Raw genomic sequence first — 16,432 nt, forward strand, 5'->3', positions numbered from 1 at the left:
TCTGCACATTAAAGGTGCATGTCGTCCAACCAACCAAGCCTGATAAAATTCTGTCTGAACACGACCCAAACAACATCAACAACATTTTGTTGCCCCTGTCCCAACTTCTTTGGAACGTGTTGCAGGCACCAAATTCAAAATGAGTGAATATTTGCAAAAAACAATAAAGTTTATCCATTTGAACATTAAATATCTTGTCTTTGTAGTGTATTCAATTGAATATAGGTTGAAAGGGATTTGAAAATAATTGTATTCTGTTTTTATTCATGTTTTGCACAACGTCCCAACTTCACTGGAATTGGGGTTGTATTTCTTTCTCTGATGTGCTAACCTTTAGGAATGGACAGATATTCCATGATAGACATGCTGGAATCATTTTAATTGTTTTCTTCTGCTCACCTTTGTGCATTGACTTTTCAAAGCCTGCTAAGAACTAATGTGTGTGTGGTGGTGATCAGGTGCTGAATTACGGGATGTGATGACGGGAGATGAGGGCAACAGCAGCATCACTGATGTGGTGAAGCAGCCAGCCTTTATCGCTGGCCTGGGTGGAGCCTGCTGGATAGTGCTCATGGGCTTTAGTGCCTGGCTGTACTGGAGGAGAAAGAAGAGGAAAGGTCTCAGCAATTATGCAGGTGAGGCTTGTGTGTCCAATCGTGCTGCGTTCTCTTTGCCTCAGTGAATTAAATCTCCAGAGACGAGTTGCTGGTATGGTGACACTAGCAAAAAAATAAACAGTTTGTGTTGACATATAATTAATCCATAGTTCAAAATGCTAAAAAGGCTGTTTTTAGCCTGCAAATCGCAATACCCTTACTGTGAGGCTTATAGAAGAAAAAATGCATATGTAAGCTGGATTGCGTCATGATTATACACTAGAGCTAAGCTGTAATGTTTATTTGTCCAGACATTGTGACTCCCCCAGCAACGAGGGTCACAGCTCCATGTAATCTTCCTCTTTTGCATAGAACAGAAGTTGTTTGCAATACAGTATCATAAAGGACCTTAAAGCTAAAACTTGTTTTTTTAAACGTTTGTATTGGTGTGTTTTACATGTATTAGTCAAAGCCCAGAGGGCACTCTGTTTTACCCACAGCCAAGGCAGAACAAAGGCAAAGAGCTCTTGCCCCCTAACATAATGCATTGCGCACCTATGTGCATCGGGCTTGAACACAATCCTATCAAAACCTGCACGCTCGCACTTAAACACTAATTTTGAAACGAAATGCTGGCGCGCCACGTCTATTAGAGGACTCTGACCCATATTGTTCCTACATTAGCTCTAAATACAGTCTCCAGCCTCCAAAATGTAATTTGGTACTCCCCTCCAGGGGGTAATTATTGCGTGTAGCTGTGGATTACTCTCATTATAATATGTATTGCTATCATCACGGTCCGATGACTTAGGTGGAGACTGCAGTGATTGCCTAATTCAATAGCCATTTGCTTTATCCATCACCTGGGCTGTGATCCTGCTCTCGTGCAGTGAGAAATTCATTTGCAGAGCACAGTTCAGTCTCTTTTCCACCACTAGTACAGCTAGTCAGTCTGTGTCTTGCTCACTCCATCCGCCAGCTACTTTGCCCACCTCTGAGTGCTGCCACTCACGTGTGAAATACATGAATATCATTAAGTAGTTTACATGCGTACAATAGCCTGGGTTCTTAGGTATTATATATGAGATGTATTATAAAAATATACATTCAGAAATTAACTTTCTCTTGTTTACATGCACGCTGGTAGAGACTGACTTAACTGCAACATATAACACCCCCATTTGTGATGTACCCTAGTTTACCTAAGTATGAGTTTCCTTTCTTTTTAACAAATGTAGAGCCAGGCTTTGTGGAGCTGTGAACTTGATGTTTTACGGTAATAATGCCAATCGTGAAAATACTGTGCTTGAAGCTTTTCCTGTTATTGCTTTACACAAAAAATATACTCTAGTGATTAGAGCTTTTACAACATGCTTGTTTTCATGTCAATAAGTGTGCATCATACAGGTGCTATTACAGGGCTCCACCTTATAAAGCACTAACCTGGGGTCCCTGATTATGTTTCAGCTTTACAAAACGTACGAAATGCCGCCGCAGTTAACTCGTTTCCCAACTGTGATTAACAGCTTTCTCTGTAACCTCGGGTTTAGATACTCAAGCTATGATTAATACTCATGTCCGTGCACATGAAAGCATGCTTTCATGATGAACAGTCAGTAGCCTAAAACATGATGAAGAGTCAAGCAGCTTATTGTAAAAAGAAGGATAATACATCATACTGGGTCAATGTGTAGAAAGTATATTTATAATATCTTTGATTGGCTGGGTTGGTTTAAGAGCTGTTCATGGTTCAAAACTCCACGCCTGGCAGCAGGTTAGGCGTGCAGGAAGTCGCCATGGTGATATATCCATATAAAATGTTATCTATCATAATGAGACAGAAAATCTAAGTTTATGCAACTATTTTTAATCAAGTGCACTGTTGGTGGAATTTAACAAGTCAGTGTGATGGCTTGGGCAGTCCAGGAGAAATCGTTAAACTAGCTAGAAATCTGTTCCAACGATATATTTTACAAGCAAAACACATACCCAGATAAGTGGTGTGAAATAATGTGTTTAGGTGACTAAGACTCTCACACACTACTGTATCTCAAATAATATCTGAAATTGACCTGGATCACATGTTAATTGTGCTTCCCTTAAGTCGAGTAAGACCTTGTTCAGATGACTTTCGAATCCTGCTGTTTACTTGATCATATCTTAATTCTGGTAGCAATTGTGTTAGACTGTATCAAACCGTTAGTGTGTATGTAAACAGTTATTGTTGGTTCTGTCATTAGACACTATGTGTATGGAATGCAGCGCATCTCATCCCTCCTTCATTTGCTACTGTATATTTCAAACTAATTCTAATGCCGTCTTTGTTCTGTGTTTTTGTTTCACAGTCCAGTCGTTCACCTTCACCCGTGCAGGTACTGACCATTTGTCCCGTCTCTATCTAACTTCCAACGGGCTCGATCCCACTATAGGCAGTAAGCCATCCAGTATGTAACAGACAGTAATTTATGCATTAATGGAATATAGGAAAGCAGTGATTTGAGATGTTGTTTTTTTTTTTTCTTAACCTCCTCCTCCCCTTCCTCTTGGCGTGTCTTTTTGGCTGCTGGCCCCACAGTGACGTTCCAGCGTGGAGACAGGGGCCTGATGGGAAGTGGAAGGTGAGCGCTGCATCACTCTCTCAGCTCTCTACATGGTGACATTTACCTCTGACCGAATAAACACACTTGAGAAATCAACACAGGCTGCTTTCACTACAGCCTGTCCTGTAGTTATCGATCAGTCCTGCTCTGTGCCTAAGACACAGCCATTCTGCTGGGCTTTATTCTCCCTGAATGTTGCATGCTGAATGCTTAGCCTTGGGCAGGGACGAGCAGCAGATGACTCAGTTTGGCAAATCGGATCTCTTCTGGAGTTGCATGCTGGCTGGCTGCTGCACTGAAGAACATTAAGACTAGGGGTTAAAAATGCATCAATGAGTCATGATTAATTTGAGGCTGCAATTCAGCTGCATAAATTTGTAATGTTAGAGTCAATCAGTCTGTAAATGCTCCGCACAGAAATGCATTCTCGTTGCTGATGTTGTGAGGTTGGACAAGCTTTCCCTGATGATTTTTGCCTCTTAAATATTGTATGTTCAGTAACACCAAGGAATCCATTTTAAAACTTTACCGAAGATATATGTGATATATGTGAATGTTGTCCTGCAGTTTGTAGACATTAATAGCTCTTACTTCTTGGATCTGCTGATGAAACTTTTATTCATGTATTCTTTCAGTCTGAGATAACTAACTAAGTTTTTGGTCCAACTCGTGCATACATTTTTAACCCTGTAGAAATGATTTACTCTTTTAATCTCAAAGAAATTATTTGTTACCACAGTAACACTACTAATAAGCCTCTAGAGTATGTTGTTTACTCTACATGCTGAATTCTTTATATGCATAAACATAATTTTTCAAATTCTCATCCTTCCCTCTCTTTCTTCTTATTGGAATTTAAATCACTTCTCCAATGCTTGTATGTTGTAGAAACTAAGAAAATGAATAGATTTTTGATTTACTGTACTTACAGATGATTAACTGGTTTTTCCTCCTATATGTGTTTGTGTGTGTATGTGTATATGGTTCTCTATGTATGTATGTTATTATGTATAAAGACTGTTAAATTATACTTATCATTTACCTATGTTGATATCTTGGTTTGCTCAGATGGTTTATAGATAGAAAAGAAAAAAAATTTTTTTTGTGAAACACATACTACGCACACATATTGCAGCCCTGCTACGGCATATTTTGTAATGAGTCTCCTCACATACATGCATCTGGTCACAAGAGTTTCAACAATGTTATCCTAATGGTAAACTTTCTTTCAGTACATTGGGAGGCTCAATTGACCTATCCATGCTCCTCCCAGAAATGCATTCTCGTTGCTAGTGTTGTGAGGTCAGACAGGCTTTTCCCTGTTGTTTTTTTTTTTTACCATCTGTATGCTGTTTTTAAAGGACGTTTTTAAACAGCACAAATGTAAAAATGTTTTAAAGGATAAAGAAAAAAAATCTGCAACCACGAGATGCTTAAAAATTTAGTAAGTCAAGTCATATGTAATTGGCCACCACCCACTTTATGTGTAGTGCTCCTGTGTTTTGCATGGTCCTCTCTCTATTGCATATGCTTGAAGAAGAGAAGAGCGTTTTACTTTTTATCATGCACATGACCCATAAACTGTGCTTGTAAGCTCATGCATACATAAACCATGGGAGGAATGCAGCCGATTCAGGCCTTGAGTGTGTACAATTTCTCTTGTTTTTAATGTAAATTTTGCCATCATCTTGTAAAGCTTGTCAACCTTCACAACAGTTGCTACACAAGGACTCTATCTTGTGCATCATTTGTTGGTGGAGGCACAGATGGGCCAATAATAATAGTATTCATAATCATTTTTTTTTTAATTATGCAAAATTTTTATCTAAATGAAATAATGAAATTCTCATGCTATTTTCCAACAAAAACATTTTCACAAAAGGTTCAGTACAAATATTTTTAAAAATATAAAGAATAGTACCAAAATAACACACAAGAACAATAGTCAATTTTGACATATCATAATGCACCAAATAATTTTGTAAAGAATCATAAATTTGGATCTAATTGCAGTAAGGGCAGAGATATACCACACAAAGCTTCTGCTTGAGACCTGACCTGTTTAAACAGCGATGGGGCCAGAGCTGATGTTAATGGCGTGGCGGGCAGGTGCCTGATGAATGCTCCAACACTTGCAGTCGCGTGCAAGAGCAGTGCTTGCACTGATGTATCGATTGATTGGCTAATAAATCTCCTCCGGCTGGAATTAACAGAAACAATTAATGCGTCAGGACAGCTTTTTTTATTCGCCCATTCATCGTCCTGGACCGGCTGCGGGTGGTGCCTCCCCAGAGCCAGTGATGGATTCTCTCTGTCGAGAGCAGCTCAAGACCAAACTACCCACATGTACTAAGATGTGAAAAGATAATCACTGAAGAGAAAGAGTCCCTCACAGGCACTCACTCTTTCTCAGTTATACACATACACATGGATAGCCTTACCCACTCATGTACATTGCTGTCTTGTGAGCCTAAAGAGCACAAGCCCCTTTGAATGTCACTAGTTGGTGACCCAGTGAGAGAGTGAAGGGTATGAGAAAGGTCCCTGTAGTGGTGAGGCACAGTAAACAGTGCAGTCTTTCTTGCTTTGTTCCTTACATTCCCTGTGTTCTCTTCATCGGCTCTGTTGTTACACCTGAGCAGGCAAAGCTAGCCAAGAGGCCAAACAAATGTAGCAAAAAATGTGGCTTCTAAATATAAACTCGAACTCTTTGCTTTTATGTGTGTGTCACTGAGTACAGGAGTGTGTGTGCGTGTGTGTGCTGGAATGTGCAAGCTAATGTGGATGTTGATGCATGTGAGTATGTGTTAGCCTGGGTGGAAAAAGCTCACATAATGGTTCCTCCTCCTTTGAGCCATTGAGCTCAGATGTGTTGAATTCCCTCTGCGTTCCGACTGCCCTGGCTCTTAGGGGGAAGCGCTTTCGTGGGCTGCTGCATTCATTAGACAAAAGGCAAACCAAATCACGTGGACGACCTTCCTGCCTGACTTTGGTTTTGCCGCTCAGTACATGGAAAAACAACAACAACAAAACATGCCTCCATATTCAACAAACTAAGCAAACAAAGCTTCTCCTATACGGCGTTTTGGTTTTTTATTAGCATGTATGCTTGAAAATTCCTCATCATTTTCTTCTCCATCTGAGATGGCCAGCCAATGAGCTTTACCCCACTTGTTACCATGGAGACTCCTTCACCACCACCCTTACCAAGGAGACTGACAGGATACCCCTCTATTCCAAAATGAAGGTGCTGTAGGGGGCTTTAACATTCTGCCATGTAGTCGCTATTGGCTTCACTTTCTCCAAGGCGGAAGGGGGGTTGGGGGTTAGATTTATAGACTTGTCACTGTTTTATGTCTTTTTGTTTGCTTGTTTATTATTTCCACTGCTCGGGGCAGTGTGCATGGGGAAAGAGCTCTCGCAGCAATCTGGTGCTGATAGAGACAATGAACAAATGCGGAAAATGAAAAACAGAATGAAAAAAAACGTTATTCTTTGTCTCTAATTCACCCTTTTGGTAGCATGTAGATCATACCCTTACATATGCATGTCCTGTCTTTCTCTTTCTCTGTTGTCCTCTTTATCTCCCTCTCACAGTCGTCCTGGCTTGCTGAAAGCTGGTGATCCTGGCTTCCCCTGGCTAGCCGACTCCTGGCCCTCCACCAGCCTGCCTGCCAACGGTGGTTTGGGTGCTCCAAAAGACCATAGCAACTTCGGGCGTGGGGGTAAGATCTCAGGAGCATAAAAAATAGTTTGAAAAAAAGAACAAAGGGAACGGCCTGAAAGAGCCAAGTGCCACTTCAAAGCCCCCGAGGGAATGAGCAGGTCACAGGGTCAGGCCCCCGAGTGCGCCCTGTGATACATTCTGAATTCATGTATGAACGTTATGAATATTTCAGCAACCTGAGAATCCCTCAGTACTGGAAATGACAGGTGATCACACACTCTCCAGACCATTATCTTTCCATTCAGTCATCGTTCATACCTCAAAATGGTCATTAATGCTTAACTGAAATGATTAAATATCTGTTTTTTGTTATTTTTTTGTTGTTGCTCCAGTTAGGACTGGGCGATATGGTCAAAAATTGCATCATGATAAATATTGTCATATCAGTTGATATCAATATATATATATATATATCACGATAAATGTCACATTGTTACGTCTTACAAGTTAGATTTTTGCTCCTGGGTCGTTAATTGAAGTTTTAAACTATCCTTTATTGTCGGGACATGATTAACACTTGCCAAACAGTGGAACATTTCACAAATCTGTCATGGGGTAGTGGGAGAACGTTTTGGGTCATCTGTTTTTACCATCTGGAAAAGCACAGCCACAGTTTTTGTAACGTTCATAATTTAAGAAAGAAAACTAATTTTTTTTAGCTGTCTGGTGACGAGTACTAGGCTTTCTGGTTCTGTTATTGAAAATGTGTGGCACATTATGAAGCGCAAAATACGACAGCCCCGGACTGTTGAGTAACTGAAGTTGTACATCAAGAAAGAATGGGAAAGAATTCCACCAACAAAGCTCCAACAATTAGTGTCCTCAGTTCCCAAACGCTTATTGAGTGTTGTTAAAAGGAAAGGTGATGTAACACAGTGGTAAACATGTCCCTGTCCCAACTTCTTTGGAAAGTGTTGTAGGCATCAAATTCAAAATGAGTGAATATTTGCAAAAAACAATAAAGTTTATCCATTTGAACATTAAATATCTTGTCTTTGTAGTGTATTCAGTTGAATATAGGTTGAAAAGGATTTGCAATTCATTTTATTTTGTTTTTATTTATGTTTTACACGACGTCCCAACCCACTGGAACTGGGGTTGTATAAACGGAAACAATAGCTGGCTCGATACATCAATGTTGGATCACACTGTCTTACTGGCATCACTCCTACCACATCCATGTCAGAGCAGATCACAGTATTCAAACTCCAGCTTACAGACATTTGGATTTCTCTATTCTAATGAAGTTGTTTGAGGGTTGGTCCGCAAAAACATCTGAGGCTCGCGTAGGAAATACTTATACATCTGAGGAAGTGTAAGGAAACACACTGAAAACATAAGTAACAGTGACGTACAGAGAAGCATCAACAATAAAGTATAATATATTTTAAGTATATAGTGTGTTCACTCTTTGCCTTTTTTAGAGCTGTAATTCTTTTCAGGTGACTTGCTTTTAATTTAATTTAAAGAAATCTGCAGGGATATTGTTCCACACCTCCGGAGTTCAGTCTTAGAAGTTGGTTGTCCAAGTGATTCTAACACATTAAATGATGTTGAGTTCTGGAATCTGGGGCAACCAGTACATTATTATGAGAACAGCAGCAGCTTCTTTGTTTAATTTTTGACTTTCTTCTTAATTATTAAATTATTGCTTTAACAGTACTTGTTTAGGCAAATTTGAATGTACATGTGTGTGCCTGTGTGTAAGAGCATATTTAGATCTCAGTGAGCTCATCAGTGCTCTGCAGGTTGTGCTGGTCTGAGCTGAAGGTCAGCTCCGTGTGAGTGTCCATCTTCCCTCGGCCGCCGAGTGCACCCCCCTCCGAGCATCTTGTGTCATCTGATAATTAATCTGCTGGCTAATCACTTTTATTTATCTCACCTCATTTGAGTTGGGATGGGCCTGAGTGGGGTGCATGGAGCAGAAGCAGTGGGGTGTGCTAATAAGCTTCACACTGACCTTAAGAGCTGCTACTCTTCCTCTGTGTGTCTCTTTTCCTTTATCTCTCCATCTCTAATGCCATATCTTGCTGTCTCTGTCTGTCTCAGACGTTCTGCCAGCTGGAGCCGGGGAGAAGACGGGCACCATGCTGTCAGACGGTGCCATCTACAGCAGCATCGACTTCACAGGCAAGACGGGCTACAGCAGCCCAGCCCGAGGCAACCAGGCCACCCCTTACGCCACCACTCAGATCCTGCAGTCCAACAGCTTCCACGAGCTGGCCGTGGATCGGCCTGACCCGCGATGGAAAGCCTCACTGCGTGCCCAGCAGGAGATGGCCAGCCTGGGCTACTCACTTACTGACAGCAGATCCTGCGCCAATGGTATAGTCAATGTTCAGAGGAGGGGAAGGAACACTTTCACTTTTCACTGTCTCTCTCCATCACATTCAAATAGTGTTTTACTGGCACAGATCATTATTAACAGCTGTTGACAAAGCAAAGGAAAAAATTCTAAATATTATAAGGAATGATAATGCTTAATATAATGTAGTGATAATAATACTGAAGAGAAAAGAAAAAACACTTTTTCTCAAAGAAAAAACAGCATTCAAGTCTGTGCATACAAAATGTAGATATTGAAGGGAGACTTAGATTATTTGAGCAAGAACCTACACATCTTTGCTATAAATGAAAGTGTAAATGTTCCCAAGCAGCTAATTGTTAAAGGGGTGGGATTATAACATACAGAGGGGCTCTTTGTGACAGTCACTAAAAAGTCTGACAAATCAATGCAAAACACAATCAATTTAATACAGTTCTGTTGTTTGAACAAGTCAAGTCTTCCAAATACATAAATAATTCTAAATACATAGAATTAATTAATCAAAATAAGTATGATCATTGAAAAGAGGCTGCATTGAATGTGACATTCATTTTTTCACTGCAAAGTACAACAGCAAATAACAGGTTGATGAAATTAAAATATTTTATTCACATCTTTTCTTTCACATGACTTTTAAAAAATTTTTTATTTTACTTTAATTTTTTAACACATACTTTTCTGGTTTAAAAGCAGTTTTCAGGGTGAATCCAGAGAAATATCTGTTGAATTGCTATCAGATTTGGCAGATTCTCTCACTAGGAAAGTCAAAAAGATTATCCTACTTCATCCTACTTTTGTTAACTACATAGAATGTTACCTCAGGAGTTACCTCATGTTACTTTCTGCTCCACTATCCTCTACAAAGGCCTGAGTTTGGATGCATAAATACAGCATGACAATTGTATGCAACTTTTGCTGATGAGTTTTAACACATTCTCTCTCTCTCTTTTTCTCTGGGTCTGGGTAGGTGAATCTGTCTGCGCCAGAGAGAACTAAATGACATTAGCTTGCTTAATAACAGATAAGATTTAAAATTGTAAAATAAATGTTGAAGGGTGATTTACTTAATGTTAGCTTAGTGTATTTAACCTAGCAAGATGATTTTTTTTCATTTGCAAGAATGAATGAAATCTAAAAAAAATCCACACTAGTTTCTCCTGCGCTCTTTCTGTTTCTCTTTATGTTTTTAATGTCTGTTTTTATGAATATCACATTTGTAGCCTTTGCGTTTATGCCACATTGTTTTGGTAAGCAGTCAGTGATGATGGCCAGCGGCACTGTTTTGGGGTTGTCCAAGTACAGCCTCAAATTTGCTTGCTTGGCCGGTTAATTAGGAGTGCAGAACCTTCTAGTATCTCAGAACATCTAATGTAATTGAGAGAAGGCTGTGGAAAGAGAGAGGAGAGAGGACTGGAGGGGCAGAAGAGGATGAGCAGATAAAGGCTGGAGAAAAAGTCAATAGGGAAAAAGAAAAGAGGGAAAAAAGTAAAAAGCATATAAAGAAGCCTGAATCAGGGGGGAATAGATTTAATATTTACATTTTTGCTGAAAACAGACCCGGAGGATATCGTCCTTAATCGCTCTTCTTCTTTTCATGTGTGTTTTTGCTTCTCAGCCTTGGGAGTTTTTTAGCCCAGAAATGTCAGAGAATTACAGCACGTTGCTGTGGATTAATTTGATTAGTGCAGGCAGGGATTCCTCTGTGTTTTGACCCGTGGACATAAAATTAGTGCGCTGTTGCCATGCGGAGGCGCAGAGCAAGGATGCAGCATACACGCCTTACTCTAGCCTTTTACTATGGGCTTAAACACCAGTGAGTCTGTGTCATGAGGAGCTGATAGGATGCTGAGCTTAAGCCCAACAAAGAGGCCCTCCAGGTTGTGAATGCTGCCGATCGCAGCATGCAGAGGACGAGAAAAATGTGGCAAGAGAGAGCTCTTTGTGTCTTTGTGGCCCATCAGTGGCGCAGACTGAGTGAGACAGAGGGAGCGAGAGATAATGAGAGGAGAGGAGGTAGAGCAGGTGATGATAAAACAGCTTCCCTAGCAGTCTGCACGTCCACAGGGGGAATGGGACTTGCTCATTAGGCAGCTCGGAGACCAGGCCTCTTCTGTCTGTGTGCTGAAACACTGTGATGGGGACCAGACTCTCAGCTAAACTCTGACCTTAAACCTGCTCAATTAATTGAGCACTGTTTCTATCTTTCTCTCTCTCTCGCATACGCACAATCTCTCTTTCTCTGTACTGAAACACTCTGATCTTAGCAATAGACACCATCCAATTTTACCTCTTGCCTAATATTGAATGTGCCTAAAATAATTGAATGTGAAAATGTGTTCTTTGCTTCATTACTGAAGGTTCCTCTTTTCTCTGCTGCCCCCTTTAGGAGGAAAGAATGGCAAAAAGAAGAAGTCCAAAGGAGGTAGTAAAACAGCAAAGCCTAACGGCTCTTGCTGGGCCAATATGCCCCTTCCTCCCCCGCCCATGAACCCTTTACCGGGAACAGAGATGGACCACTATGCACCAGAGCGTCAAGCTGAAGGAGGGTAAGATTAGTGCTCGTACAAACACAGCCGCGCAAAATCTTAGTGATCATCACAATTTCAAGACATACAGTACTGTGCACATGTCAGCGACCACTTTTAATTCCAAGGCATTTCGTTTCAAAATCAGGAAAAAAGCATATTATTATTACAACTTTCGTTTTTCACAGATGACTTGCTTTAAATCTACAGGGATATTTTTCCACACATCCAAAGTTTGGTCGTAGAAATTGGTTGAATTTTCTGTTTTTTTTTTATGATCCAAGTAATCCCAAACACATTCAGTATTGCTGAGATTCATTATCCTGAGACAACCCAAAGCTGAAGCAAATATCATCTTACTTCAGGAATTGCAAGATCTTTTAGCATCTTATCTCAAGTTAGGAAATCTTCACCTACCTGTCATGTTACCTAGCAGCTGATAATCCAGTGACAGTTGAAATGTAAACACATAGTCAAAATAATTTTGAAAATATAGGCTATGGCTACCATTACCCATATAAAAAAGATCAAAGCAAAATTAAAGTGCAGTAAACTTGTAAACTTGTAACTTGCCTAAAAAATGATAGAAACATGGTTAAAACAGAAGTTAGGACACCACTGGGCTTGTCTTAGAATTAGGACAGCATTAACAAAGTTTAGGCTAGTAAGGGCACATCTTTAATACTGTTTTCTTGTCTGAAGTTAGGAAAGGTTAATAAACATAAGAATTGTTATTCAATTTTAGCTACTCTCCTTAATTTAGCCCTCAGTGAAGTTTTTATGGTGACTAAGATGTTTCTGTAATATGGCTTCAGCAGTCTGTTTGATTTGCAGACTCTTCTTTTTTGTCCAGTTTCCTTTTCTCAGTAGTGGATTCTTGACAGCTGTGCATTATTTCAGACATCTCACAGAAACACCTATGGAGTTTTTCAGATCTGGAGCATTTTTTTTTTATTATCTCTCTAAAATTTAAACTTTAAGTACTGTTAATCTGATGGCTAATCAGTTTTACAAACTTTTTTTCATGTTTTTTACTTAAACATCCCATTTCATGAGCAAGAGGATTACCTTGTTTCTAATATCCTAGAATGAAACTAGAACTAGAACTAGAAATGAAATAAGTGAAAGGTGGCCTCTGACTTTTTGCACAGTACTGTACTAGTAAACTGAACTACATGTGGCTTAATTGGCCATATATATCTTTCCAATTGTACACAAAACTGCACAAGTCAGCCAGACAGAGTGGTAGTTTCAATTCTACGCTAGGGAACCTCTCTCTTTCAATAAAGTGCTGAGGAAGCGGTGAACAGCACCCAGCTGAACAGCACTGCTGCCTTCTCAGTCAAAATGCTTAGAACAGCAAAGGAAAGCAAGAGAAGAAAGGAGAGGGAGTTAGCTTAATGAACATTATGCTGCTACTTCAGAGCTGCTGAGTGAGCTGATATCTCTGCTTTTACAACTGAAGCCAGAAAATCTCTTTGTTATGGCTTAAATTGGTGCTGGGCTTTTTAGACATATATGCACTAGTCTTTGACAGTGTGTTGAAATTTTAGCCTAGTGTGAGATTGCACTGCAGTTTAAGCCTCTTAAACTGTTTGTCCCTCCATTTTCTTTTTCGTGAAGTTTGCTACCCTGCATATTCAGGTGTTTGTCCTGCTCCCAGCAAACCTGATTCGTTTCATCAGCAATTAACAATAGCTGAACTGTGCAACTGCTTAACTGTACACTATGCAAAGCATTGGTATGCCAGGAACAGGAATGAGACCCACAGAGATTTGTGGTTATTTCTCTGGAAATTTAAATGACATAAAAATATTGTGTTGAAATTTCGACGGTTGTAAAGAGATATAGAAAAAAAATCTCATCTTGGACTGTGCTTACCTATGGGCACCACTCTAAATTCACTTTCATTAATTTCTGCCACAGATATGAAAGTGACAGCTGGGCTCCATCCCTCCCTGTGCAGACCTACCTACACCAGGGCATGGAAGACGAGTTGGAAGAAGAAGAGCGAGTGCCCACTCCACCCCTCCGTGGTGTGGCCTCCTCTCCAGCAGCACTACCCTATGGCCAGGGCTCCTCTACATCACTAGGCTCCTCCCACCACGAGGAAATGCAGTCCATGCTTCAGGCCCACTTGGACGAGCTCACCCGTGCCTATCAGTATGAGGTGGCCAAGCAGACCTGGTGAGAAAGCTGCATTTAGATAAACGTCCTACAGTTGGACAAGAAATACATAGCATAGATTCTGAAGGAAGATTTCTGAGAACAGTTCAAAGTCATCATTTAGTACTTGGATGTGATTCAAAGTAAAAAGCTAAATTAATGTCTTCAAGCCTTCATGCATTTTTTTTTTCTGTTTCCATCAGAAATTGTAATACATGTTCATTTCGTGGAAAAATCGAAAAAAAAATTGCTTCGACGGTAAAAATATTGCAACATCACAAGGCTGAAATTTTACTACTGGAGATGTATTTTTCCACATAATGAGACATTTATGTGCTATTCAGAAATACACCTGGTCGTTGCAACGTGTGTTGTGACAGACTGTGGCACCAATCAGCTGAAGAGAACGGATGTTTTTGCATATCAATACAACACATTTGGGATTTCATTACCCGTTATTTAGTCTCCAAGCCATTAGGAAACGTGAGGCTTCACCTTACCTTTGGAGTGCCAGAAACAGCCTTATTGATTACAGTTGTAGCATGTGGTGGGAGAATCTTGTCATGACAGGGAGGGGGTGGTGGACTGGAGCTCAGGGGGTAATGACTGGGTTGGTGTTGCTGGCGTCTTTGACAACAGGAAAAAGAGCCGGTAATTACGTGTGGAGATGCTACGCGCCTGAGACACAGTGAGGTTGACAGCCCAGGCAGCTGTGCTGAAGATTACAGACGTGTAACTGACAGCCCTGCCCACTGCCTCTCTCCCCCCTCCCCACCAACCCAATTACCAGCCCATTGTGTAAGCCTTGCACACAGCCCAACAATGGAATTAGCACCATCCGCTCCAGTTTTCCACATGGATACAGGATAGACTGTACATTCTGTGTCCGCATGGAGAATCTTCTCTCTGAAGATTTCCTAGATCTTCTACCACTGTTGTGGGTTTTAGCTGCTGCAGCCTTGCATGCTTCAAGGCTCCTCGGTGATTTGTCTGGCAGAAATACTGCTTTAGTGTTGAGTTCTGCTACTATGAGCCAAGTTCAAGTCCCAGATGGCCGAATGTCATTCATGGCCAGAGATACCTAAGAGCACAATTGGCCATGTTTTTATCGTGTGGAAAAGATGGCAGAATGCATTGCTTTCTTATGCAATGGATCATTCCTTAGTGAAGACAAACAAAGATAGTGTAGTGTTCTTCTATAAGCACCTCAAGCTGCTCAGCTGAGCTTCATGGCGGCTAGTTTGATAAGACAAGATGTCAGAGGAAAGCCTCTGGGAGCCCTTGTCTGCCTAGTTTAGTTGTCCTGTTGCATGACAGGGGAGTGACCTGTAACAGTGGCAATTAGCTATTGGGAAGAAAATAGTCTAAATGATTTAACTTTAGAAAACAAGCATGTATAACAATTAGCTCTTTCATTGTTTTTATGCAATTTCTGCCAGTCCATTTGCTGTGCAGTTTTCATACAATGTAAAGGGACGCTGGTAAAAACGGCAAAACTGGAAGGTTATGTTCCAACAACAATGAGAAGTGAAACAATTTAGTCCTTTATTAACAGTTTGAGAATAATTCCGTTTTTTATTAGTTTGAAATTTCCTTACAGTTATAGTCTAAGCAATTGCATGACACAATGGTTTGACTAATAAAAATGTATTTTTACAGTAACCAAAAGGGGTGAATTAATAGTAACACTACATCAGAGGTGGGTAGTTCAGGTCCAGAAAGTATTAATCCTCTCCAGGATTTCCAACTGCCTGGCTTCTTAGCTCAAACCAGCAGTAGAGATGTCCTGGCAGATTTACATTTTTTAACATACATTATGTATCACATGACGTATCGATGCACTTGTTTACTTCACAATTCTGTTTATCTAAACTGAAGTAAGATTAAAGTTGTAAATGTTTAGACAAATAAGAGAAAGTGCACTTTTGGACCAACCATTTGCAGTCAAAAGTAATAAATCACAATATATTATGACAGGGCATTACACATTTTTAAAAGCACAATTAAATAAATGTGGCTCAAGTAATATCATATTGTAAAGCTTGTAGTGAGTCCTGTCCTTACTAAACAATATAAATAGGTTTTTTAACACTTCTTCTGAAGTCACAACTTTCTAGAGCTATTCTAGATATGTTTTTCTCCTTCACACAGATAATGCATTCTCCATTTGTATTTGTTATAAATATAAAGTCCTTTTCTTTTCAGGCATTTGAAGGGAAGCTCACACCCACCCAAGACCCCAGCCCCACCTGTGGCATATGTGTCCAGCACGTTAGGCTCTGACATCCTGACCGAAGGAGAGGACGAGGAGGGAGACAGTGAAGAGTACGAGTTGTCCCGGCAGCTGTGTGGAATAGACTACTCCCCGGGACGCAGTCTGGAAAGCATGGAGGGAGCAATCACAGGTGAACAGGAATTTTGAATTTTCACACTCAGACTATCACATCGATGAACCTCAACCATCCAAGAAATTACATTAATTCTTTGGGGAC

At 40.4% G+C, this 16,432-nt stretch overlaps 1 protein-coding gene across 6 annotated transcripts in view; it reads left to right on the forward strand.

Annotated features, from left to right (window-relative positions):
- The window catches only part of LOC108410414 (roundabout homolog 2-like), a 139,407-nt gene that overhangs the window by 117,946 nt on the left and 5,029 nt on the right, over positions 1-16,432 (forward strand). For 2 of the 6 annotated variants that reach the window (XM_037547278.1, XM_037547279.1), the window contains 8 exons: positions 459-635; positions 2,942-3,028; positions 3,172-3,214; positions 6,794-6,921; positions 8,973-9,248; positions 11,636-11,795; positions 13,701-13,961; positions 16,146-16,345. In XM_037547278.1, coding sequence (XP_037403175.1) covers positions 459-635; positions 2,942-3,028; positions 3,172-3,214; positions 6,794-6,921; positions 8,973-9,248; positions 11,636-11,795; positions 13,701-13,961; positions 16,146-16,345 — 1,332 coding nt within the window. Of the gene's footprint in view, positions 1-458; positions 636-2,941; positions 3,029-3,162; positions 3,215-6,793; positions 6,922-8,972; positions 9,249-11,635; positions 11,796-13,700; positions 13,962-16,145; positions 16,346-16,432 lie in introns of all 6 variants that reach the window. The other 4 variants (XM_017681475.2, XM_037547281.1, XM_037547280.1 and 1 more) reach the window with 3 other exon arrangements.

The sequence above is a fragment of the Pygocentrus nattereri genome, chromosome 18 (genome assembly GCF_015220715.1).
Source record: "Pygocentrus nattereri isolate fPygNat1 chromosome 18, fPygNat1.pri, whole genome shotgun sequence".
Taxonomy (NCBI): Eukaryota; Metazoa; Chordata; class Actinopteri; order Characiformes; family Serrasalmidae; genus Pygocentrus; species Pygocentrus nattereri.